At 44.6% G+C, this 27,007-nt stretch overlaps 2 protein-coding genes across 14 annotated transcripts in view; both read right to left on the bottom strand.

Moving 5' to 3' along the window:
• The window catches only part of Erich1 (glutamate-rich 1), a gene marked incomplete at its 5' end in the record, with an annotated part of 52,793,804 nt that overhangs the window by 5,640,975 nt on the left and 47,125,822 nt on the right, over positions 1-27,007 (bottom strand).
• The window catches only part of Nek5 (NIMA-related kinase 5), a 46,168-nt gene continuing 22,380 nt past the window's right edge, over positions 3,220-27,007 (bottom strand). For 4 of the 14 annotated variants that reach the window (XM_087589126.1, XM_087589127.1, XM_087589128.1 and 1 more), the window contains 7 exons: positions 25,592-25,684; positions 22,392-22,460; positions 19,894-20,023; positions 16,848-16,973; positions 14,513-14,647; positions 10,770-10,881; positions 3,220-6,021 (listed from right to left, as the gene is read on the bottom strand). In XM_087589126.1, coding sequence (XP_087445252.1) covers positions 5,856-6,021; positions 10,770-10,881; positions 14,513-14,647; positions 16,848-16,973; positions 19,894-20,023; positions 22,392-22,460; positions 25,592-25,684 — 831 coding nt within the window. In that variant the 3' untranslated portion in view covers positions 3,220-5,855. 14 annotated transcript variants of the gene reach the window in all.

The following is a 27,007-nucleotide window of genomic DNA, read 5'->3' as shown; positions in this document are numbered from 1 at the left end:
CTCGAGTATTTTCTCTTTTGCTTTTTTGAGACAGGGCTTCTCTGTATAGCCTTGGCTGTTCTAGAACTCACTCTGTAGACTAGGCTGGCCTTGAACTCAGAGAGATCCGCCCGCCTTTGTCTCCCAAATGCTGGAACTAAAGGTGTGCCACTGCACCCAGCTTCATGTAGCTTAATGTACAGATTTTACTTACTGTTTGGTCTCAAAGTCTGAACAGTACAGATCTCAAAGAAAACTACCAATCAAATTTTCATATACTCATGCATCTTTTTAATTTAATATTTTCCTTTCCTTGTCTTAATCCTTGAATGCTCCTGCCTCCACCTCCCAGAATGCACCAGTGTATGCAGAACTTGCAGAACTGATGGTGGAGCCCAGGGCCTCAGTCTAGACAAGCACTCTACCAACTGAGCTGCATCCTGAACCCCAAGTCCTGCTTTTCAAACCACTTTTGCTTTAGAAAACATAAAATAACACTCCTGGGGTTCTAGTTTGTTTTATGATGATGGAGGACCATGTAGCACCTCAAACTGTAAGGAAGAACAGGGCCGTGAATGCTAACACCTCAGAGTGCCCTGAGCTGATCTCAGACTTCCTTCCAGAGGAAAAGGAAGTGCTGAGAGAAACAGCAGGTTATCAACTGGCACTTTAAAATGTATTTGTAAATTTTTGGATTAGATTCTGTTTGACAGGTGGGTTCAGGGTTAGAGATTGAACCTAGAGACATACTCGTGGCACACAAGTGTTCTAACCCATAAGCTACTTTACCTCAACCCCAGGAGTCCGAAAATAATAGCATGGGTAACCCTTTTAAGTATACCTACTAATTTTCTTAAAAGGAAAAAGAAACTTCAAACAGGCATCTCTAATCCTATTCCTCAAGTATCAGATGGGGTGGGCTGATTTCTTCAATGGGTGCATACGATATGTTTAAGTCAAAACAGGCAGCAATCTCTCCCAGAACGAGGTTTCTGTGGAAATTGGGTTCTGTTTAGCACCCACCCCAGTTCATCTGTATGGGTTTCTCATCTCTTAACAGACCACTGAAGGCTAAAAGTCAGCCTCAGTTCATTCAAGAGAACATCAAGCTGAGTTGCTCTTCTGAAACTGACCATGTTGTATGATCCTGCCCACATACTGTGAAAGACCATGAATGGCATTTTGAAAGAAAGTGCCAAGTGGTAGTTTTCATACTGGGCTGCCTCACTTCAGTTACAAATAGCTGACCTGCTAACACTGAAAGCTATGCCTCAACCTTTGGGGTGGTTTTCTTCTGAAGTCAAAGTATTTATTAATACCTTCAGCATTATGGTAACCAGATGTGAAGTATATGAAGCCTCCCTGAAGATTTTAAACTTTGATTTAGTTAAAAGTAACCAAAGATTCAGTGATCTGATAGAAATGTGAAAAGGTGTGGGGGCTGGGGACACTTTTAGGGAAGGAGATAGATAAAGGAGGGAGGTCAGAAAAATAAAAATAAGGACACCTGAAAAGCCATAAGGAATCATTCTATTAAGTATTTACCAATAACAGCAACAAACTGTGTGTGTGTGTGTGTGTGTGTGTGTGTGTGTGTGTGTGTGTGTGTGTGTGTGTGTGTGTGTGTATTTCTGTGTATAAGTACACATGTAGTTTTAATGAGCTTTTCTCTTCTACTGGAATGACAGATGACCCAAAGACCAACACACACACACACACACACAAAACCCAACACCAGACATGAGAAGTGTCTTTTGAGTTTTTGGCCAGGGCTATCCAAAAGACTCCCCAAAGCATACAGCCTATTATCCTTGCTTACCCCAGAGGTGAAAGATAAGTCCAAACTGCTGAAAACACAATGTACTTTAGAAACAAGCCAAAAGACCCCTGAGCTGGAACTGACCTGAAAATGCACACAGAGAGAGCTGTTGCTGCCCCAGGACTAACTTTCATGTTATGAAGGTGCCAGGCAACCTTCCAAAGGAGAGGGGCAACCAATGGTCCGACCCAGTTCTCCCACCTGTAAACCACATTGAAAACCAGCACAGCACACACACTTGACAGTAACCAACAGCTCTTCAATTAGACACACGACCTGCTCAACTAGAGGGGGAACCTAGCTAAACTATTCAATGCTACAGAACAGCCACTATTTACTAAACCAGCCTGATTCCTAACAACAATCTAAACATTGTCTAGACTCTTAAAGTGTACAGTTCCTCAAGTATGACCTACAAACTAATGCCAACTTACACATTTTCTCTCTTTAAGTGACAATGCATTTCACCAAGGACTTTACTAGACTTCTGGAGATCTTACTGTGAGTGATATAGAGGACTGCTGGCTGTTTACCAAGTAATTTAGCACTGTAAAAACCATTCTTAAAACTTTTTTTTTTTTTACAAAAATTAACAACCAGAAGTAAAGGTTTTCTGTACCCATTATTACAGATGTGTTTACAACTCTGTAGTTTCTTGGTTTCTTAGCCAGTAGGTGAAAATCGGTATAAATTTCTCCTGGCCTCCATTCTGCATAACTGGCAGCTGTGGGGGCTGAGGGTGTGACTTGGAGAAGCTGGCTGTAATACATGAGCAAGCTTGAGCCACAGCACAGCAACACATGAATGTGTGTAGAGATAGGACTGTGAGGACAGCATGTGCTGTTCTGTTCATACATCGTGCCTTGTAATTAAATGAATTGCCCACACAGCTTGACATTTGTGTTGAGGCATTCAAAGGAGTCACACTGTCTCTTCCAGCCAGTTGGTTGGTTTTGGTTGTTAGTTGTTTTGCTTTGTTTGGATCTAGCTAGCTTCATTATCTACTCCCAGTTACATTGTTGATTCACTACAATGGGAACTCAGCTAACCAGACAGTCCCCAGCGAGACAGACTCTTACACATTCTCTATTTTATTTTCAACTTTACAGACAAAAACCATTTAAAGAACTGAGTAGATCTTCATTGGCTGTTTAATGACAGAATCAGGATTATGGCCTGGTATTCTGACTCTTGGCCTACTCTGTCATGTTAAGACCAGTCTTTGAGGTAAAATTTGTCGATAGCCCACACAGCCTACCCATCCACATACAGTAATAGGACTAAAGATTATAGGAATTGGGATGAACATAAATAGGGGGTGTGGTGAAAGAAGAAATGATCCTCAATTTCTTAAAAACACTTTTACACTAACTTTTCAAAATTATGTATTAAGAGTATATGATTCACATATTTTTCCAGCCTTCCTAATAAGTTTTAGAGATATTTATTTTTTACTAGATTTCAGGTAGGTACTCTGTGAAATGTTGAGGCTCATCTGTTTCTAGGAGGCTTCTGAGTGGTTGTTAAGTGGTCCAAGCAGTGGGGGTTCACATTCCTGCTTACAGGGATACTGCAACTGTGAAGTGTATGGTACATACTCTTTGTATAATATATTTATATCTAATTGTGAGGTAGAGCTATTGATACGAAACTATCTAAATGTGGCAAGTGATTTCTTTGATTCAATTAAAGTGTTTTTGCATCATTCCACTTCCTCTTTCCCCTCCCACCCTCCTACCTCTGGAACTCATGGTCTCTTTTTCTTTCATGATTATTGCCACATATGTATACAAATAAATATATAAATGCAGCCTGCTGGGGTTGGGGATTTAGCTCAGTGGTAGAGCGCTTGCCTAAGCAAGCGCAAGGCCCTGGGTTCGGTCCCCAGCTCCGAAAAAAAGAAAAAAGAAGAAGAAAAAGAAAAAATAAATAAATAAATGCAGCCTGCTGGCTCCCTTTGGTCTTGCTTGTATGTATGGGCTTTTAGGGGTGGTATTGGCTAACCAATTAGGGGGTTCATCCCTGAGGATAACTAATTCTCTCAGCACTCACTAATTCCCTGTAGCTCTTCATCTAAGACAGTAGTTCTCAACCACTTTAGGGTCACATATCAGATATCTATATTACAATTCATAACAGCAAAATTATAATTTTGAAGCAGCAGTAATTTTATGATTGGGGGTCACCACAACACGAGGAACTGTAGGTATTAAAGGGCTCGCAGCATTAGGAAGCTTGAGCCTCTGCTGGGGTTGGGCCATGCACAATCAACCACTTCAACATATCAACTGGCCTGGTTATTGTTCAGGTCTTGTTCGGGCATAGTGTTGATACTTTGTAGACTCCCTGTCATATGTAGAAGATAGAATATTGCAGCAGACTACCTGGTCCTCTGGCTCTTAAAAATCTATCCCTCTCCTCTGTAATGGTCTTGTAGGGGTATCGATTGGGACTGGGCACCCCACAGACAGTTGTTCTCTAGTTTGAGCAGATTTGGCCTTGTGGGATGGTTCTTATCTGCTGCAAAAAGCAGCTTCTTTGATCAGAAGCGAAAACTATACTTGTCTGTGAGCATAAAGGTAAGTATTTGGGATGCAGTTAGGAAATACACGATGTGCAGAAGTGGTGGTAGTACATTATTCTCCAAAACCCATAACCTCACCAATAAGGCATGATTTCCCTTCTGTTGAGGGGGACCTTACGTTCAACCTGGCAGCTAATTGTTACCATCGATATATAAGTACCAGCGTTGCACCTTTAGGGACCGCTTGTCATGCTGTCATTCTTAGTGGTCACAGGCATCGCAGGACAATTGATTGCTATCCAATAGTAGCTTACAACGCACCTTCTCGTGTTATGAAAGCCAGTTCTCAGGGAGGAAGCCTTTCAGTCAGATCACCTTGATTCCTACAAGGCTTGTGTCCAAAATGTGTGATGTGTCCAGCAATAACGAATGACTTTCAACCTCTGGGAGGCAACTGGGATAAGAGCAGTAGCCTATAATCGCTTTGGGAGTCTCTTAGTCTCCCCTGACCAACAACTCGGAAGGAGGCTTCTGATGCTCGGTTCTGGGGATTTTATTAAATAGCCTGTGGCTCTAGGGAGATTGGGGAACGTTGTCCAGAATCCTCTGGAAGAACAAATCCTCTTAAAGCTGAACCATTTTCTGGCGCTTTATAAACCTTTAAAGCAAGACAGCTGTAGATGTGTCTCACATACTGGCTTTGGTGTTGGGGATCAAACTCAGGTTCCCATGCACGCTAAGCATGGACCTTAACTCTGAGCTGCACCACCAGTCTCCATCTGCCCTACTGTGAAAATTGCCAGAGAATGTTACAGCATACTCATAGAATCAAAATTATTATAAGTACCAGTGCTTTCAGAATACGTGTTTAATTGTGTAAAAGTATCACTGACTACAAAACCTTGTTATGAATGAATGAGAGTGTGTCTATGTTTCAAAAACGTTAACTTCTGTGACATAACGACGATAGGAACTTTTGTGATTTTTCTACAAGAAAGCTATCTGCAATTCATCTCACTTCTCCTGTTGTTCTTCCTCTCTCTACTCACCCCAGAGTCTAAGATCACACTGTCTTTTGGGAAACTACGATCCCAGCAACCTGTTGTCGTCTGTTCCCTTGTACTCTACCTCAGTGTTACAAGACACCTAGAAGGCAAGCAGAAGGGACACCCTTCTGCTCACCTCAAATGCTCACTGCCATTTAAGCAAGGACCAGTGGCGTAGCTGCCATGTAAGGTCAACGCAGTTTGCTTCCTGATAAGTCTTCCCCGAATGACAAACTCATGGGCATGAGAATATAGTTTCAGTTTAATAGATGGACGTAAAGCTAAAAACAGTCCTCATCAGAGCTGTCCTTCAAGAGCTCGTCAGGACAGAGTGTGTAAAATCAGGAAGATAGTGAATTTTCCTTTAAGGACACAGACTCCCATCAATGGGGAACAGATTGTTCACACTTGCACACTTAGACTGGCATTTGGTGAACCTTGGTCTTAGCAATGCAGATTAAACAGGCCAAAGGGTGCTTCCAGACCTTCACTGGAGCTTCCGGAGTGGCGAGTTTGTCTTTTCTTTCTCTGCAGGCTTCTCGGCATTCTTAGAGGAGCTAGGATCCCATTCTCTTCCTTCTGTGGAAGCTGAGAGCTTTTCTAGGGATTCTATTATTTCACTTCTCAGCTCATCCTCGGATTCTTCAAACTTTCTGGAATAACAAGCAGTCAGAGCCAATGTTACAACCTAAAAGCACAAAGAGAAAAACTAGTCTCCTTTTTCGTGTCTGCTTCCGCCCAGCCGTTAATGCTGGGCTTCCAGCAGATAACGTTTTCTGTCAGTTTGGCCTGGGAAGGGAGGTGTCTGTGACTGACTGTGTGCAGGTGCGATTGCCTATAGCCATTCATGCAGCAGCCGGAGGAGGATATGGGGTGTCCGGCTCTACCAATCTACATCCTTCCTTCAAGACAGCGTCTCTCATTAAACTTAGAACTAGCTAAGCCAACCCTCCTAACTGTCTCTACTCACAACCTGGGTCGCAGGCAGACAAAGTCATGCCTGTTTCAGGTGGGTGATGAGATCCAAACTTGGGTCCTATTAGAAAAAACAAAGTTTACTGTAAAACCCCGCTGCACCGGGCTGGCGATGTGGCTCAGTGGGTAGAGCGCTCGCCTCGTGTGTGTGACGTCTCGGGTCTAAAACACAGCAATGATTAAAGGAGGTGCTGCATCCCTCTGATCCACACAGGATATAGAGGCAGAAGATTCAGAAGTTCAATATCATCCTTGACTACACAGTAGGTTCGAAGCCAACCTGGGATACATGAATCCCTGCCGCAAAAACAGAAACCCAAACAAAACCAGAAACACTGCTAGACTAGAGCGGCCTCGTGCATATTGTGTGTAGTGTTTCTTGACTATGGCAAGAGATAATGGGTCCCGGGCATAGTGGTGCAGGCTTTTATTCCCAGAATTCAGGCAGAGGCAGGCTGAGTTTGAGACTAGCCTGGTCTACAGAGCATGCACCAGTACAGCCAGGCCTACACAGGGAAATCCTATCTAGAAAAACAAAAACAAAAGAGGGCGTGTGAAATGACGGACCTGCACTGTGTGGGATCCTGTCAGTGCACACACTGTGAGGCTCACAGGAAGACGAAATCGCCTACCTGCATTTCTAAGACCTAGTCCTGTTATTATGTAGTGTGTAGCTATAATTAACTAAGGGGGGAGCCAGATGAAGTCGGAGACACACGATAACGCGCTTTGGTAACTCACAACAACGAATGACCTTGGAGAAAGGTTACCCCACTCCTAGGAGTGCCAGACTGCAAGAGCCACTATGGAATGGACTGAGAATGCCATGGGAGGTGACAAGGGACAACAAGCTCAGGGTCAGCCTTCCAGGGAGTCCAGCCCTGAAAGAGATTTGAGCATGTTCAGATGCTTGAGAGAGAGCAGATACAGGTGAGAGTCCCTTAACACACTGCTGGTCATACACACTCGGGTAAGTTCTAAGCCTGTGAGAGAAACATGGAAAATGATAGGGTTTGGGAAGCGATTAGGCCATGAGAGAAGAGCTCTAATGAACAGGACTCGGTTTCTCCGAAGGGAGCCTGCTGAGGTGTTTCTCCATTCCACTCAGCAAGGACAGTTGCTTTGCCTTTCAATTGTGAACTCACCTTGATTTTTCCTGAGAAAATACAATACATCGTGACTCCTGGGTGTTTTATATTTACTACTTCTGTGAACCTAGCAGTAATAACACCCTTCAATGTTACTCTTAATGCTGGCTTCTCAGTGTTGGGGAGGGGGTTCTAAGCCACCCACAGGCTGTGATTCAAACTCCAAATCTGAACAAACTCAAGTCTGTGCTTATAAATTTTTGTGGGATTTTCCCCCCAAGTGATAAATATAAATATATATGAGCCCCCATAAGTTGGTTGTTGGTGAAACTGTTGATAGATTAGAAAGTATGACCTTGTTGGAGGTAGTGTGTCAATGGGGATGGACACTTAGCTTTCAAAAGCCCACACCAGGTCCAGTCATCCAGTCAGAGAGTCTGTTTGTCTCTGTCTCTGTCTCTGGTCTCTCGGTCTCTCTGTCTTTCTGTCTCTCTGTCTCTGTGTCTCTGTCTCTCTGTGTGTGTCTCTGTGTCTGTCTCTGTCTCTCTGTCTGTCTGTCTCTGTCTCTCTGTATGTCTCTGTCTCTCTGTCTGTCTGTGTCTCTCTCTGTGTCTCTCTCTGTCTCTCTCTGTCTCTGTCTCTCTTTGTGTGTGTCTCTCTTTCTCTCTCTCTCTCTCTCTCTCTCTCTCTCTCCTCTCTCTGACTGCTGCCTACAAATTGGGGTATAAGCTCTCAGCTACTCCCCAGTGACATGCCTGCCTACCTGATTGCCGCCACATTCCCTTTCCTGAGGTCACAGACTAAACCCCTGAAACTGTAAGCATCAGTGCTTCCTTTCATAAGCTGCCTTTATCATGTCGTTTATCACAGCAATAGGATAGTACCTAAGACACCGAGACTGGGTCAAACAGACAAGCTACATGACTGGAATTTTTTCCTAACCCCTCCTTGTTTTCCAAAGGTCAGAAATGGATCAGGACCCAAAGAAGAAAACAAGACCCTGTTAGATTATTAGGTAGGAAAGAAATAATACAGAGACAGGAAAGGATGAAAAATAACTCTTCAAAATATTACCACCAACTATCATTAGAAAACACATGACTAAACCTAGTAGGACGACAAAGACAAAATGGGTTGTTTCCATGCTGGGAATCAAATGAGGGCTTTCTACACACCGCTGAGCTGATACCCAGCCCTGATTTTTCACTAACACAGTAGAGGACGAACTCTAGATGAGGTTATTTCCATGGAAGATGTTGACAAATTTTCATAAAGCAAGTGTGCTCAGCGGGATAATTAATTAATGTGCAACATGCATTTAAAACTTTAGGGGACTGAGGACACAGTAGTAAAAGACTTGGCATGCATGTGTGGGATACTGTGTTTGATTTTCAGTGCTGCCAAATTTATTATAGGAAATAACTTCAAACTAATAAAATAAGAAACATATGAATATGAGGAAAAAACAGGTAGGTTGGGTTAAAAGTACACATTCGTTTAAATGTAAAACCCAATAGATGATACCCAGCTGGGATTTTAAAAGAGTATGTAAGAATTCATCAATAACATGCATAAGTGCCCTTTGGGTGTGTCTCTAAAAGCCTCTATAGATAAGAATGCTAAAGAACAGAGTCTCAGGCTGGAGAGATGGCTCAGTGATTAAGAGCACTGACTACTCTTCCAGAGGTTCTGACTTCAATTCCCAGTGACCACATCTGTAATGAGATCTGACGACCTCTTCTGGTGTGTCTGAAGACAGCTATTCATACACGTTAAAAAGAATGGAAAGTTCCTGGCTATTTTAAGGCAAGTTGCTTGGGAGAGGTTTTTGTTCTATGACCAGAGGCAAAGTCAGCTGCATGACCTTGAGCTGCCCCACCTTAAAGATGAAAGTGGTTTTCCCACCCCACCCTCCACTTAGAAGCTCCTCTAAGGAGAGCTGGGATAAGATACTGGGATTTTTTCCTTCGGGTTTGCAGAAACAAGAGAGAAGCAATAGCAGGACACAGGTAAAACAGTATTCTCAGAAAGAATGCTAGGTTGACCCAGACAGAAAGATTTCTAAAGAGCTGGCAGTTTAGTTGTAGGATCAGGCTGGGAAGCAGATATTGTGTATAGAGTTCAGAAAATAAAGTTACCTGCTGAACTAGCAGGTTTTTGCCTCAGTTTACACCACCCCACCTACAGCCACCTCCACCCATCCCGTCCTTATTGGTATACATATTAGATCATTTAAATGGTCACATATAAAGTCCTAGTTCACCCCCTAGTACTGCCAAGGGGGAGAACCTATATCACTATAAAGTCAAGTGGCACCTACAGAAGAAAATTTAATAATGCTGGAAAACTTCTTTAAACAGCCAGGAACATTGAAACATGTCTGTTCTCCACTACAAGGGAAGCTAAATGGGAAGGGCACCTGAGATAATTTGGATTCCAGCCTAACAACACAGAAGGACCAATCCTAGTTCAAATAAAGCTGTAAATACATGGAGGACTATTATTAGGAGAAAGAGGTGAAAGGTGCCTTGGGGACAAGATGTGTTTCTACGAGATCACACCAAACAGTGGATGGAGGACAAGAGGCTCATTGGTTTGTTTAATGGAGGAGAGGGAGGGGAGAAAAAAACCTGTCTCAGAGTGTGGAAATGAGAGTGATACAGACAGATAGACAGACTGACTGACTGACAGACAAGACAGGGAAACAGAATGAACAAGACAGAGTCATCTGGGTGGCCACCATGCCACCACACAAGAGTGGAAACAAACGCACCCAACCTGGCAGCTGCAGTGGTTGGGGACAAGCTGTTACCACTGAGTAGGTGAAAGGTGGGCTAGAGGGACAGCAAATTCACAACAGCTATGCTATATTCATGCATATGAAGATCCATAATCATCACCAATGGACAAATAAAGAAAATGTGCCGTATATATTTAATAGGATGCGATTCACCGTTTGTAGGGGCGGTGGCTGATAGAGTTGAGGCAGGGTGCCATGCAGCCAGGACTGGCCTCGATCTTGCTTGTAGCTGATGATGGCATTGAGTTCTCCATCCTCCTGCCTTCCTGCCTATAACTCCCAAGTGCTAGGATTATAGCTATGTATCTTGGTGTGAAACGAGCTTATGGTTCAACTCTAAAGCAGAAAAAAATCTGCTACGCCTAGGCACTCGTGAGTCTCTGCACACATATGCACACAACAGAGAAGGGAAGCGGGGGGGGGGGCAGAGCCCCAACAAATCCATGCATCATGTAAAGCTGGGTTTCCTTAGCTAGGTCTCCACGGGCTTAGGTCTCTATGGGCCACCTTCTCTCCCACTTGTACACGACGTACTCACGTATCATCCCCATCCGAACCCCGTTGCAGTCGTTCATCACCCACTGTGATGCCCGCAGCTATTTCTCCCTCTTCCTCATCTTCTTTAGGAAGCTGTGGATTTATCATCATTACTGAAAGAAACAATAGAGATGAAGGGAGAATGATCTGTGTGCTTGAGGAGCAACATCTACCCACAATCCTACAGTGAATGCCACTCACGACGGCCACAGAAGTAGATGTTGTGCTTTGTGTAATGTCTCCCACAGGGTCATGTATTTGAATACTCGGGCCCCAAGCGGTACTACTCGGCGAGGCTGCGGAACCACTGGGAGGTGGTTCCTGAATGGAGCCAGGTGGGTTGCTGTGCAAAGAGCTTTGAGGTTTATAGTCCAGCCCTGCTTCCTGTCCCCTCTCTGTTTTCCTGGTACGCTGAGATGTGTGCAAGCAGCTGCCACATGCTCCAGCCGCCATGCCTTCCTGTTCCTCAGATCACGAGCTGAAAGAAGTCGTCTGCCCTTAAGTTGCTTCTTACTGAATACTTAGTATTTGAGATTAGAAAAGCAGTTAATTCGATATCCAGTTATTTGGTGCTGGACTGAAAACTTAGGCAACACAGGAAGACACCAAAAAGGGAGCATCCCAATAAGGAACAGACACAGAAGTGTTAAGAAAAGTGTGACACTGAAACTTAAGACTCGCCACAACGGAGCGGTCCCTAGCGTTCTCCGTCTCTGTAAACCCACTGTACACCTGTGCTTCCTGGAAGGCCTGAGGCGGCCCGCACAGCAAACCTTCACAGCTGTCCTGTGTCTTTGTATTCATTCTTATTTCAGAGATTCCCCATCTGGGCATGGTGATGTCTGCCAGGAATCACAGCACTGGGGAAGCAGAGGCAGGAGGATAAATGGGTTTGAAGCCAGCCTGGGCTGTTTAAGACCTACTCTGGTGTCTTAGTTACTTTTCTATCGTTGTGACAAAATATCAAGGTCAGCTGCCTGCCTGGGTCCGTATGGCCCCCCTAATTGAATTAGATTCCCATACACTTTTGTTGTTTCTTTTCAGGAGCAGAAAATTCCTTAGGCCTTTTCTTTTCACAAGTCACACGATTGGCCGGGGAGGGTCCCAGCCCAAGAATACCACTCCTTTCGTTCCGCTTTAGAATCCTCTTTTGGCACAAGCCATGGCTACAACATTAAATCTCCAGGTGCTCTCTTCTGCTTCACACTGTACATTTTGTATTTCTTTTTGCCTCGCTCTTTTCCGTTATAAAACTGTATAAGTATAACAATAGAAAAGTAACTAAGACACAAGTTTGGTATCAAGGAGTGGGCTACTGCGGTGACAGGCCCTACCATGCTGTGTCTTGGAGGAATTTGAAAAACTTTGGAACTTTGGACTAGGAAAGTGCTTGAATGTTGTAAGTGGGGCTTAACAGGCCCTCCTAGTGGGCGCTCTGAAGACAGTAGCGCTGAGAGCAGCTTGGACTGTGGAGCCCCAGCTCACCGGGTTTCAGAGGCGAAGGATAGTTTCGTATACTTTGTTGCTGTTTCCTCTGTCTCGCTAGTTTCAGCCCCATTATTTTCTTTTCCCACCTACTCTTTTTATAGTGTGGTTTGCTCTTTCTTTTCCAGGCCCCTCAGCTGCAGGCAGTCTTCCCAGTATCTTCTGTAGGCGCCTGGGGCTATAACCTTTACTCTTACTAATGCTTGCACTGTGTCCCACCGGTGTGGGTGTGTCATGGTTCCGTCTTCCTTCAGTCCCAGGACTTGTTAAGCTTCCTTCTGATTTCTCCAGTGACCCGGCTTCTTTCTGCTCAGTAGTGTGTCGTTCTATTTGCATGAGTTTGTGTAACTTTCTGTCATTTCGATTGCTGTTGACCTCCAGCCTTACTCCATTGTGGTCAGACAACGTGAAGGGCGTTATTTGATTTTCTTTTGCAAATTTGTGGAGACCTGCCTTGTGTTGCCTATGTGGCTGACTTTGCAGACCGTTTTGTGGGTTACTGAAAATAAACAGAATGTGTTCTTTAGGGTGGGGGTGGAGTGTCCTTCTGATGTCTGTTAGATCTGTTTGGTTTATGATGTCATTTAGCCCCGGCATTACTCTGTTTAGCTTTTTGCCTGGATTGGTAAGCATAGTATGCCAAGGTTTCTCAATCTCACTGTGTTGGGTCAATCTGAGACTTTAGACCTAATAGCATTCTCTTTTGTATGAAACTGTTGTCTCTCTGGTAAACACGTGTTTAAGATTGTAATATCCTCTGGAATTTTTCTCCTTTAAGGAAATATATATATTAATATTAGTTTTGGTTTTAAATCTATTTTCTAGGTATTAGAACAGCTAGAGTTGCCTGTTTCTTTAACCCCTTTGTGTTCAGAATGAGAATCCAACAGGGCCCCAGCTGTGTGTGCTTGCCTGCTTGATTGACAGGACCATCCACCATTCCTCAGAAGCAGCTCGTTTTTGCCTTGCTGAAGTATTTTGAATTCTGTGGTCATTTTCTTGGACCCCTCAAATTCATTTCTAGCACCCAGGCTGTCCAGAACTCAAATTCTTCCAGCCTCTACTACAGACGTGATAGGGCCATAGGTGTACAGCCCTGTGCCTGACCTATGCTTGGTTTCTCCGGAGTGAATTTAGTGTCAACACCCTAGGGGGAGAAAGTTAAACAATAACATAGATATAAACACCATTGGGAGTATGTTAAACAATAACATAGAAAATTATATTTTGATTCAGTGGAAAATAAATCACTTAGTAATGAATCCAACAAAGATAAAATCAATTATACAGTAACCACTTAGGATCGGTAAGAAAAATTGTTAACGAAAATATAATATAGATTAACCAGGTGTGGGAGTGCATTCCCTACATTCCAGCACTCAGGAGGCAGGGGAACAGTGTGTGTATAATATAGATAGACTGTTAGATAGATAGATAGATAGATAGATAGATAGATAGATAGATAGATATAGATAAACAGAATGATAGATGATAGACACACAGACAGAGAATAGATAGATAGATAGATAGATAGATAGATAGATAGATAGATAGACAGACAGACATAGACAGACCAAGATATAATATATGTGTGTATGTGTATATAATGAATAGAGATATATTGTATCATATAACACATAAGATATAATACAGAATGTAGCCATGTGCGATGGTATGTGGCTGTCATCAAGAGGCAGGAGGGCCACTTGTGCCTATAAGCTTAAGGTTTCCTTGGACAACACAGAGAGATACTGACAGAAAAGTGGATGCATATTGCTTTTAAAATGGAGACTACTCAGGAGGCAGAGGCAGGCAGACCTCTAGGAGTTCACAGTCAGCCAGGCATACATAGCAAAGAGTCTCGGGTCATCAGAGCTACACAGTGACACACAGTCTTTTTAAAACAAAATGAAAACAAAATGAATCATATTGGTTTGCATTCATTCCTATTGTCCGTAGGAAAATGAGTTCTCTGAGTAGCTATCAAACTGAGCAATGCTAGACTGTCTCCCCAGAGTGCCAGTGCTTTCCGAGAGTTGTCAGCTTGAAACACTACACAAAATTATGCCTCAGTCCTCGGAAGTGCATTCCTTTCATTAGTTCACTTGGAACCAGCTTGGTTAGAGCAAATCAGACAAGCAAGGTGTGTTCCCAGTTCTCTCTCCAACCCGAAGGTACTACTGGTGCCTTTCTGCATCCGTAAATCGGTAACATAATTCCCTGGGGAACCAGTAACTCTGTTAAAAATAAAGCGCATACCAGTTTCTCCTTTACCGGCAGACAATGAGCCACTGCAGGCACGTTCTATTGCCAAAGCAGGAGGGGTTCCTGGCACATCCTGCCACCACTGCTTCCTGTTTTCTTGGCTACCATCCATCACAATAACTTGGCCATCTGGAAAACGATACTGCATTAGCAAAAATAAAGATAAACTTCATGAAGTCATTGTTTTTGATAGCTGAGTAGTACTCCATCGTTGGATGTACCACATTTTCTGTATCCATTCTTCAGCTGAGGGACATCTGGGTTCTTTCCAGCTTCTGGCTATTATAAATAAGGCTGCTATGGACAGAGTGGAGCATGTGTCCTTGTTATATGTTGGAGCGTCTTTTGGTTTTATGCCCAATAGTAGTATAACAGGGTCCTCAGGTAGTGCTATTTCCAAATTTCTGAGGATCCACCAGATTGATTTCCAGAATGGTTGTACCAGCTTGCAGTCCCACCAACAATGGAGGAGTGTTCCTGTCTCCATATCCTCACCAGCATCTGCTGTCACCTGAGTTTTTGATCTTAGCCATTCAACTGGTGTGAGGTGCAATCTTTTCAGTTTTTTATATTTTATTATGTTTTATAACAGTCCACAGAATGCTAGAACCATGGACATCATATTCCTCATTGTGTGTGTGTGTGTGTGTGTGTGTGTGTGTGTGTGTGTGTGTATAAGCATTATTACCTTTTTGTCGCATGTTGAGGGTCATATTTTGCTGTGTGAACTGTGATAAGTTTCCATGTGCTTATTTTTTTAAGTTGAGTTCAACCTCCTATGTCTTACTGAATTATAAATCACCTTAAAAACTTACAATAACTCATTTAAGTGCTCATCCCTTGGCATCCAAAGCAGATTAGTTAGTTACAGGACACCAGTGATAGAAAATCTGGGCTGAAGAGATTGCTCGACAGCTGAAAGCACTTGCTGCTCTTACAGAGGCTCCAAGTTTGGTGACTTTGAATCCATGGTGACTTTGAACCACCTGTAGCTCTGGCTTCAGGGAGATCCGATGCCTTCGCCATCCACTGGCACTGCTCGGATGTGTATATATCCACAGCGAGACCCAAGGATACATAATTAAAAATAATAAAAATAAAATATTCTTAAATCTGCATATGATTACGTAGTTTATATGAAATATGTACTATTTGTGTAAAACGTATGCATGTCTTCCGACATACTTTTCATCGGGGTGGGGATGAGACAGGGTCTCGTGTAGCTCATGCTAGCTTTGAACTGTCTATCGTTGCCGAGGGTGACCTTGAACTCCTTATCCTCCTGGCTTCCCTCTCTACCTTCCAGATGTTGGGGTTACAGCATGTACCACCAACCCCAGTTTCTAGCTCACTTTATCTTTTAAGGTCTAATCTTTATTATTTTTAGTAATTCTGCGTACGTGTGAGAGTGTAGGTTTGTGCATGCAGTTAACTGAAGAGGCCAGAGGAGGGGTCTGGGTCTCTACAACCAGAGTTGTAGAGGGTTGTAAGTTACCGTCTCTGGGAGCTGGGACCCGAACCTGCATCCTCTGCAACAAGAGCAGTGCCTATTCTTAACTGCTGAGCCATCTCTCCGGCCTATTTCCTGAGTTCTAAACCAACCCTAGGCGGCTCACGCACAGCACAGCACAGCGCAACGCAAGTGCGGTACAAATCGTGGTTCTGCTGCACTGCTTAGGGAGCGTAGCAAGAAAACGTCCTATGTCTTCACACCGATGAAAGCCTTTTTCTCAATATTTTCCCATTTGTGATTCACTGATGCCAAGGACATCGATAGCTGTCTATTGAATTTATAGCACAGTCTCAAATGCTAACCCTTTCTTGGGGCTAGGTATTGAAGGACAGAGGAAGCACAAGGGCTTGGGAGTTGGCTCGGTGAGTAAAGCCTGCTGTTGTGAAAGTGTGACCATCTGGGTTGGCTGGAGCTTGAACCCCGGATCGTGCACATGCTAGGCCCTTGACAGCCGAGCTGCATACCTAACCCTAAGACCAATTGGTCAATGACGTCACAAGGCTGTAATTAAGCCAGTGTTAGGAACTAAGTCAAGTGCACCCCCGTCCTGCTCGCGCTCTCTCTCTCTCTCTCTCTCTCTCTCTTAAGGAAATGTGGCAGGCACGATTTTCTTCCTGTCATACACCGTCGTGTGACCAGAGTCATTGGTGTCATCGACTGCTAGGATAACTAGCACACAAGTCTCAACTTCACATCCATGATGCCAAAACGATGACTGGTTAGTGCCAACCATTCCAATAAGGTGTGCATTGGCTGCAGAGCTGCTCCAGGCCCTGGTCCTCCCCTGCTGCTGGTGACAGCTGACCAAAGACTCACCATCCGGCATGGTGGGGCAGGTGGAGGTGATGTCTGCTGCGGCCATCATTTGCAGAAGAGTCTGAGGTGCGCCGGCATCCCACTGCCTCCTGTTCTCTGTGGCAGTGACGTCCTGAAAGAAACCCTCTGGGAGTAAGACAATAACTGATTAGTTCCATGGCAGCAGAACCTAACGATGGGTACCGAAGTTGTTAGGGACTGGCCCAATGCGCTTTCTATTGCAAACGCCATAGCCAAAACTGACTTCTGGGGAAAAGGGTTCCTTTCATCTTGCAGCACCCAGTTCATAAACGAACTCCATGGCAGGAGTCGAAGCAGAAACCATGAGAGGGCTGCTTACTGGCTTGCTCCCAGGTTCACATTATAGGCCCCAAGGCCATCTGCCCAGCACTGGCTGTTATGGGTGTGGCCTTCCCACATCAATCAAGAAAATGCCTCACAGACTTGCCTACAGGCCAACCTGATGGAGGCCGTTCCTCAGCTGAAGCTCCCTCTCCCCCCAGCTGACTCTGATTTTTGTGGAGTTTGCAGAAGACTACCCAGCATAGGGACCCAAGAGTAAGGATGTCCAGGCCACAGGAGCCCCTGCCTGGGCCTCTAACAGACCCAACAGAGAAGGCGGAAACTCAAACAGCTTCCACAGTTGTTATCATTATCATTATTTATCATTAATGTTGATATTCAGTTTAACTAGGTGCTAAGGAAATCCATGAATAGAAAAATGACTGGGATGTCTGTGAGGATTCTCAGGTGAATCTGTTTCTGCATGGGCGACCACCTCCTCCCTCCCCCCACCAACGTATCTTCCTTCTTTGTTCCAGATTGGCTCAGAATTTATGGCGTTCTTACTTCCCGCTTCAGCCCCCCATGTGCTAGAACAGCAAGCAATCCCCACCAGGCCCACCCTGAGTGCTGGGATTGCAGGTGTGCACTGCCACACCACGCTATGTCAGGGTCTGGTTTTGATCGCTTTCTAACTCACGTTCTGAGACAGGATCTTTAAGTGAACCTGGAGCTCATAAGATCATATTAAGCTGCTTGGCCAATAGCTTTCAGGTGTTCTCTTATCTACACACACATACACACATACACACACACACACACACAGACACACACACAAACACACATACACAAACACACAAACAGACACAAACACACACATACACTCATAAACACACACAATCACACACACAAATACACACTCACACACACATTCACACACTCACACACACGCTCTCACATAAACACACAATCATACACATAAACACACATACACACAAACACACACAATCACACAAATACACATACAGTCACAAAAACACACACATACACACACAAACACTCTCACACACATACATACACACAAACACACACATTCACACAAATACACATACAGTCACAAAAACACACACATACACACACAAACACTCTCACACACACATATACTCACACAAACACACACAACCACACACACACTCACAAACACACACACCAGAACTAGGCTTACAGACCAACACTGCCCTGCCCAGCTTTTTCTGCGGGTTCTGGGACCTGAACCCAGATCTTTGTCTCAGCAGCAGATGCTCTATGGACTGAGGCAGTCTTTGTGAGCATTCCACACCCTGAAGAAAGGGGACTTCCCCATCTCCCCAGCCAGCCTTATCCCAGCAGTGATGACCATTAGGGCTCAGGCCATGCCCCTGTCTGCACCCCCTTTTCTTTATCATTTCAGGACAGGGATCAGGTTTCCTCTGTCTGTACCCTCTAACACTGGCTGTGCGGGGGAGAGCCACACTTAGGATGCTTGGTGAACAGAGCAGAGATGCTTCTATGGGAAAATAAAGCAGAGTAATGTGGGAAGGAGAAACTGAGGCAAGCCAGGTCTGCAAATGTTTACATGGCTAACTGGGGAGAAGACCAGGATTTCCCTGAGCTGGAGAGCAAGAGAGGAAGTTCAAGGCCAGCACAGACAACTCAGGAGACCTTGTCTCAAAATAAAAAAGGATTAAAAAAAAAAAAGGAGGACGGCCCGGGATGATCAAACAAACCAGCCTGCTATTTTCCTTAGTACTAAAGGATGGGGAAGGCAGAGGAAGAAAATAAAAGAAGGTCGGGGGGTGATGGCTCAGCAGTTAACACAGCTACGGTTCCCCCAGGAGACACAAGTTCAGTTCCCAGCACCGGCATCAGACAGCTCACAACCTCCTGCCATTCCAGGGCATCTGCCACCCCTGCCCTCCAGCAGTGCCTTCACGAAAGTGGTGCACATAAACCCATGCACACACACACACACACACACACACACACACACACACACACACACGAAAGCCAATCGGCCAGTCTTTCTTTTTTAATGAAGGGAAGATCGTTTATTAAGCACCCTTCGTTCAGGCAGGTCCTTCGTACCTATCGTGCAATGCTCTTGTTGCTATAGTAACCCTGCATGGTTACCATTACTATGATTCCCCACACCTCAAAAAGAATGGGGGGGGGTCTTTATTTAGAACATGGAAATAACTTGAAAAGGAGAAATGTCCCATGACCTGAAACTCCAGTGCTAGCCGGGATTCACTGGCTCCAGAACCCTGGAGTTTTTGTGATTTCCTATGTCACCACAGTACTCAAGGGTGTCAGGCCCCTACCCAGCAGCAGCAGAAGACATGGAGGCAGAGGAAAAGTTCAGAGGACTTTGAGGAGACACTGCCCTGGGTGCAGGAGGAGCAATCGCCCTGGGGATGGCCTTGCTCTGAAGCAGGGTTCTCTGGGAAGGAGGAGGACACATGCTGGAGTTAAGGTGCTTGTCACACCTGCCCAGAGAGCTTTCCAGAAGGTAAGGAGACAGACCCACAAGTATGACACTCCTAGAGCTGCTGAAACTGCAGGAGTGGGTAGACCTGCCCAGGACCGTGAGCATAGCAGGAAGGAATGCTAGAAGAAGGATGTGGGGGAGATGGGGGGGGGGGAGCCAGGAGCCCAGTGGAGAGAGCTGGGGATGATTGCAAAGGAAAAACTCCATTTTCTTCCTCTGCTTTTAAGCAAGATGTACCTGCTTCTGAGCCGCAGAGTTCTTCAAAGGCTCTGTCTGTATAATCTTCTTCACGCTCCCCCCTACATTTAGACTCCTGAAACTTCATGCCATCTTCAAAGCTTAAAGTATCACTTAGTCTCTCCACCACCTAAAGAAATTTCAGGGTTGGGGATTTAGCTCAATGGTAGAGCCCTTGCCTAGCAAGTGCAAGGCCCTGGGTTCGGTCCTCAGCTCCGAAAAAAAAAATTTGGGGGACTGGAGAGATGGCTCAGCAGTTAAGAGCACTGACTGCTCTTCCAGAGGTCCTGAGTTCAATTCCCAGCAACCACATGGTGGCTCACAACCATCTGTAATGAGGTATGATGCCCTCTTCTGGCCTGTAGGTGCACATGCAGGCAGAAAGCTGCATGATGTATACATAATAAATAAATAGATATTTTTAAAAATTTTCAGTTATTCATGAGAAAGAAGCCATATTGAGAGTTAAATGCATTAATTTTGTGCCTTTTGCAAATATTACTTTTCAAACAACATGGCAAGTATTGTGTGTGTGTGTGTGTGTGTGTGTGAGAGAGAGAGAGAGAGAGAGAGAGAGAGAGAGAGAAAATTCCATATAGTTTTAAAGGTGAAATTATTTTGACTGAGACACAAACACCAGTGTTTTCATTTCTTCTTGAAAATAGTGGCCAGCACCGAACACAGAACAACTCTATTTTCCCAGGCTTTCTCCTCCAGATCACACTTCTCAGTTCAGGGTTTTCTTATCCAACCCCTGCTTTCAGAATCCAACATAATACTCCTTTTCTTCTTCTTCTTCTTCTTCTTCTTCTTCTTCTTCTTCTTCTTCTTCTTCTTCTTCTTCTTCTTCTTCTTCTTCTTCTTCTTCTTCTCCTCCTCTTCCTCCTCCTCCTCCTCCTCTTCCCCTCCTCCTCCTCCTCCTCCTCCTCCTCCTCCTTCTTCTTCTTCTTCTTTTCCGAAGATTGATTTATTTACTTTTGTTTTATGTGTATGAGTGTTTGGCTACACGTATGTCTGTGTACCACTTGTGTGTATAGTATGCAAGATGGCCAGCAGAGGGTGTTGGATCCCTTGGAACTGTATTACATGACTGGAATGTCAGTGACTTGGGAATCAAATACCGCAGGTCCTCTGGAAGAACAACCATTGCCCTTAACCACTGAGCCATCTCTCCAGAGGTCTTCCTTCTTAAGCTGAGACCTCACTGTGCTGTCCACGGTGTTCTAGAATTCCTGGACTCAACAGTCCTCCCAGCTCGGCCTCCCCAGTAGTCGACAGCATAGACACCAGCCACACCGATCCTCACAACTAAGTTGATTAGGTCCTACAATTGCTCCTCATGTTCCACTGCCAATAGGAAAACGGCCACCTTGGTTTTAGCTGCAGTAAGCACAGGCTAAGACAGGAGGAACACCTGTTAGCTAAAGTTGTTTGGATTCCCTTTTCTCATGCCAGCACCTCACATCATGGAAACCATGTGACCTGCCCCTCCCCAGACCTAGGCTGCTCAGATCCCACAGCTCTGGGAGCATCAGAGGCCAAATCATTCATTGACCACCAACTAAGGCCACCATGCTAATGGGGTCATTCTGTAGAAAATGTTTGTAAAAGTACAATGACATAGACATTAGTAGGACTCAACCCTGAGTGTTACACAGTTAACGCGTGTTCTGCCATTGACCTGCTTTCCTGGCTCTCAGAAGATGACAGAGAACATGAAGGGACTGGGGGTACCTCAGCAGCTGAAATAAGTGTTGGGTGTGATTATTCATAGTTAATTTTTAGTAATCTGAAAGATTAAGTCCGGGGAAATATAGTGGGAGAAAGGAATCAGGTAATGTTGACACTGACATTTGTTACACGTTCTGATGAAAGTTGAAAATTCAAAAGGTGTCAATGTCAAGTGATAAAACGATGTGGAAGTTTGAATATGCTTGGCCCGGGGAATGGCACTATTAGGAGGTGTGGTCTTGTTATAGTAGATATTGAAGGAAGTGCATCATCATGGGGGTGGGCTTTGAGACCCTCCTCTTAGCTGCCTGAAGACAGCCTTCTCTTGACTACCTTTCAATCAAGGTGAAGGACTCTTGGCTCCTTCTCCAGTACCCTGTCTTCCTGGATGCTGCCATGCTTCCTGCCATGATGATAATGGACTGAACTCGTAAGCCAGCCCCAATTAAATGTTGTCCTTTAGAAGAGTTGCCTTGGTCATGGTGTCTGTTCATAGCAATGGGACCCCTAACTAGGACAAATAAAATCTGGACTTTTTTTTTCTACATGAGATTTACCTACACACAGAGGAATTAGAACTAATTAAGACCTAAAATAAACATACACTTTCAGGTTACTCAATGGTTTTTAAATCAGCATATTAACATTATCAGGAAAATAACTCGTGCAAGGACATTCTCGTTACAGCCCCTGCAACAATTTCATGAGTCTGAAGACCAACTCACATTGGCATAGCTGATCACAGCAGCAGGTTCGTAATGACGTACCTCATCCTCTTGGATAGTGTCTTCCTCTGAAATGCATTCATCTAGGCTGATTTCAAACTTTACCCCTCTCTAAAATAACAAGAAAAAAGTCTTAACAGTTCAATAAACCCTTCAAATTACAACCCCTGAGGCCAATTCATCTTCACACCATACATACTTAAGATCATTAGTGTAGTACCACACAGTAGGGCTATTCTATAAGACAGTGAGAGTGGGAAATCACACAGACAACCTGGATTGTAAAGCACACAGTAGGACTATTCCAGAAGACAGAGGGAGCAGGGAATCTCACAGACAACATGAGCCCCAATCATCTTTGTTTCTTTCTTTTTGTCTGTCTGTCTGTCTTTCTTTCTATTTATTATATATGGGTACACTGCAGCTGTCTTCAGACACACCAGAAGAGGGCATTGAATCCCATTACAGATGGTTGTGTGCCACCATGTGGATGTGGGATTTGAACTCAGGACCTCTGGAAGAGCAGTCAGTGCTCTTAACCACTAAGCCATCTCTCCAGGGCCCCAATCAACTTTGAAATATGCAAGTAAAAGATAGGAATGTTTAGAGCCTAATTTTACAGCTCTGCTTTTGAATTTTACTCTTTTATGTTCTGAAGTCTAATTTATTTCAAGTCTCTCTTGATACTCTAAAAGTTGAGAGAAAAACATAATTCCATCAACTCATATGATTATATATTCATAATGTCTAAATTCATATAGGTGTATATTTCTTTTTTAAACATTTATTTATTTTATGTATGTGAGTACACTATCACTGTCTTCAGTCACATGGGAAGAGGGCTTCAGATCCCATTACAGATGGTTGTGAGCCATCATGTGGTTGCTGGGAATTGAACTCAGGACCTCTGGAAGAGCAGTCAGTGCTCTTAACCATTGAGCCATCTCTCCAACCCTTGGTGTATATTTCTATAACTTGATTTCTACATTGAATTTGATGAAACACTTTAGAATAAAAACATTTTTGCCAGAAAAGTTAACCATGATTCATGAAAAAGGTAGGTACAGTATCCATCTAATTAAAATAGCCATGTATTGGACATTGGCATTTTTGTGAACAAAAATTCTATAATGTGACAAAATGCTCATCGCTCCAATGCAGTTTAACCCAGTCCAGCTCAAGAGTTCTCTTTTGCAGTACTGGAGATCAAATTAGGGCTTTGTACATGCTAGGTAAGTGCTTCACCAGAGGCCCATCTCAGCCTTAGAATGTAATTGTAACAACAGGATGTGTGTATGTGTGCGTGTATGTGTGTGTGTGTGTCTGTCTGTCTGTCTGTCTTCCTGTCTCTGTGTGTATGTGTCTGTGTGCTGTGTCTGTCTGTGTATGTGTCTGTGTGTGTTTCTGTATGTGTCTGTATGTGTGTCTGTGTGTATGTGTGTATATGTGTGTGTCTCTGTGTGTCTCTGTGTGTGTGTCTGTGTGTGTGTCTGTGTGTGTATGTGTCTGTGTATGTATGTGTCTGTGTGTATGTCTGTGTGTGTGTGTGTGTGTGTGTGTGTGTCTGTGTGTGTGTGTGCGCGCGCGCGTGAGGGTGGGTCCTGGTGGAAGCCTATAGAGTGAATTATTTTCATGTAGGAGTGGCCAGACTAGACTGTGACACTGTATGTGAGACCTGGGATAGGCTTCAGAGAAGGTTGTGAAGGATCTGGCTGGTTGGAAAGTTATAATTCTACAAATTCTTACTGAGCCATCTCTGCCCTCTGTAATCCACACCCCTACACAAAGAAAGAACACAGTAGACATTGCCCAAAGGACTCGGCTGGCGTAAAGCTTACACTGTCCTAGAGTAGGCTAGGTGACACGTTGAGTTTGCAAATTAACGACATGATTACAAGCAAGTCTTACATGCACAGGGGACAGAAACTACAAAGCTTGCGAGATGGCTCAGCAGGCAAAAGCACTTGCCATGAGTGCCTGGTGACCCCTGGTGGAAGGAGACACTCAGCTGTCCTCTGACCTCCACGTATGTCCTGTAGTCCACACACGTCTGTACTAATTGCATACATGTATCACACACATACAACAATCAATCAATCAATTTTTAAAGGAAATGGGGGCTAGTGGTAGTAGTATGTGCCTGTGATCCAAGTGTAAAACCAGGGCAAAGTCAGACTTTCCCGAAAAGGCTGAACCCCTCTGCTCCTTTGGAAAATGAAGGTTTAGCATCTTGGTGAGCTTCTCTCTCTCTCTACTGCAGCACCTCTGACCAACACCAATCAATAAGACAGGAAGATCTTGAGTGTTTGGCCATTTTGGACAATGTAATGAAATCTTGTCTTCTAATTAAAAATAACTGAACCGCTCAATGTTAGAGCACTGGCCTAGAATACGTGAGGGTCTGGATTCAGTTTCTAGAATTGCAAAAGGGGGGAAATTAAACATAATGCCTACTAGATGATCCTGCCATCCCAGGCCAATTTAGTCACTCCATTGTAGAAAGAGATGTGCCTGTCGCCTTAAGATTTGACTTTTAGGGCTGGGAGGTGGCTTAGCATGTAAATTCACTGACTGCCTGAGCAAGAGAACCTGGATTGAAGTTCCCTGTACATAAAAGTCTGTGTGCCTGTACCTGCAACGCTGGGACACAGAAACAGGAGCTTGCTGGATAGCCAGCCTAGCTGAAATTGCTCAGCTTCAGGATTAGCTGTAGACCCTGTCCCAAGGAAACAGTACTGACACGGTACCCTGACATACAGGAAGGTGGCCACGGTGACGTACAATGCCCATGATGCAATAGCCAAGAGTTGGAAACTATTGAAATATTCATCTCTTGTTGAGTTGATGAAGTTTTGTATACTTATATAGTAGAGTACACCGAGCAGTGACAAGGGGTGATGATATTTATCCACCACAGGTGAGACTTAACACTATTAAGCACAATGATGCTTCCTGATGCATGAAAGAAGCCAGCAGAAGGAGCACTGAGGGATGAGGCATTTGTATGACGCGCTCACAACTACAAGATGCAAATAATCCATTGTGATGTAAAGCTCGTGGCAATTACCTAGAGATGGTGTGGGAGGGAGACGTCGGAGAAACAGACAAGGGGAATTGATCAAAGAGCATCTGAGCTTTTGAGGAGGTCCCTATGTGGCACAGCGGGAGGCCAGACCTGCCCCTGACCCCCGGGGCAGGGCACACTTGGAAACTCACAAACCTCTGGCAACATCCATCTCTACCTGCTTTGAGACTTTGTCCTCAGGAGCATCAGGGCAGGAGGGCAGGTTACTCCTCTTTACCAAATAGGTTCTATGACTGAGGCCGGCATTCTCCTGGAATACAGGTTACACACAGTCGACGAGATCAGCTCTGAAGCTACTTGCAATAGCGAGAATTTGGAATTTCAGTTTCATTTAAAAAACAAAACAAAACACCGAAATATTATAAGAATGTGGTTTTGTTTCAATCCCAGGTGCATTGATTTGGGGCTGCTTCTGAGTGGCTGCAGCAGCTGACTATGCTTGGCCTCATGCTCTAGCAGAGACGTGGTTTGGCCCGCTGCAGAGAGTTTCTGCAATTGTGTGACAGTTGGAATTCTGGGAACTTTGGTGAGGTCCCGATAGGCATGGCTGTTGGTCGTTCATGGGGTCCCTCTCCCTCTCACTTAGAACACATCACTTAGCGCAGACCTTCTCATTCTTCTCAGGCCAATCCCCTCCCCCACCCCATCAACTTCTTCCGCATGAGCCTACACCCACTTGGCCTTCTCATCTTTGCTCCTATGAGGCTTGAGAACAGCAGACTTTCTTCGTTATCATTCCATACACATGTGCCTATGAGTGGACGTGCGTCTGCCAGAAGGCAGATATGACAGAGGCATCCTCTTGGCTTGTGACCGCTAAGTGACTTGGGAGATGGAAGCTTGCTGCACTTTCTGTTACAGGACATAAGCAAGGTCCACTGAAAACCCTCCCCACACTCGTGCTCAGACTAGTTTGCTCACGCCCTTGGAGGCTGAAGAGGCTAGAGGAGGCAGGTCTGCCACAGCAGCATGGCAGGTCTGTTCCCCTAATTCTGCTAGGTGAGCTCTGCACAGCCCAGTGGGCCTCAGAAAAGGAGCAACCCAGAGGGCTGCAGATATTCATGGCAGCAGAATCCCTGTATGTTTTTAAACAGCAGGTCAGACACAGGCTGGCTACATCACGCACTGAAGACATGGTCATCTGCTGCAATTCTAGAAACCTGAAATACGGAAGGACGAGTTTCCAGTGTAGCTCCGTTATGGTCTTTTCAAGAGTGACGTCAGCTGTGTTCAGGCTCACGCAGTCTTGTAAGTGAGAGAAGTATGTCCCGAGAACTGCCAGCACCACAGCGTGCATTTATACAGACTGAGACAGCAATGACGTCGGAGGCTACGGTCTTGTGAGGCCACCATGTTATATGTGGCTTAGCATGAATGGAAGTGTTCTTGGAGGAGGAAGAAAGAAAAACACACACGCTTTACCTCATACGTAGCTAGAGATTTACAGCAGGAGAGAGGCCATTTGGTGGGGGAAAAGGCCCAAGGCCACAAGCAAACCCTTTATGTCCAGGATAACTTAAAAACCGTTATTAACTTAATAGCCTCCAAAAAAGACAATGATGCTGTTCATGAC

The sequence above is a fragment of the Rattus norvegicus genome, chromosome 16 (assembly GCF_021556685.1).
Source record: "Rattus norvegicus strain SHRSP/BbbUtx chromosome 16, alternate assembly SHRSP_T2T, whole genome shotgun sequence".
Lineage (NCBI taxonomy): Eukaryota > Metazoa > Chordata > Mammalia > Rodentia > Muridae > Rattus > Rattus norvegicus.
This window is presented reverse-complemented; position numbering and strand designations above follow the sequence as displayed.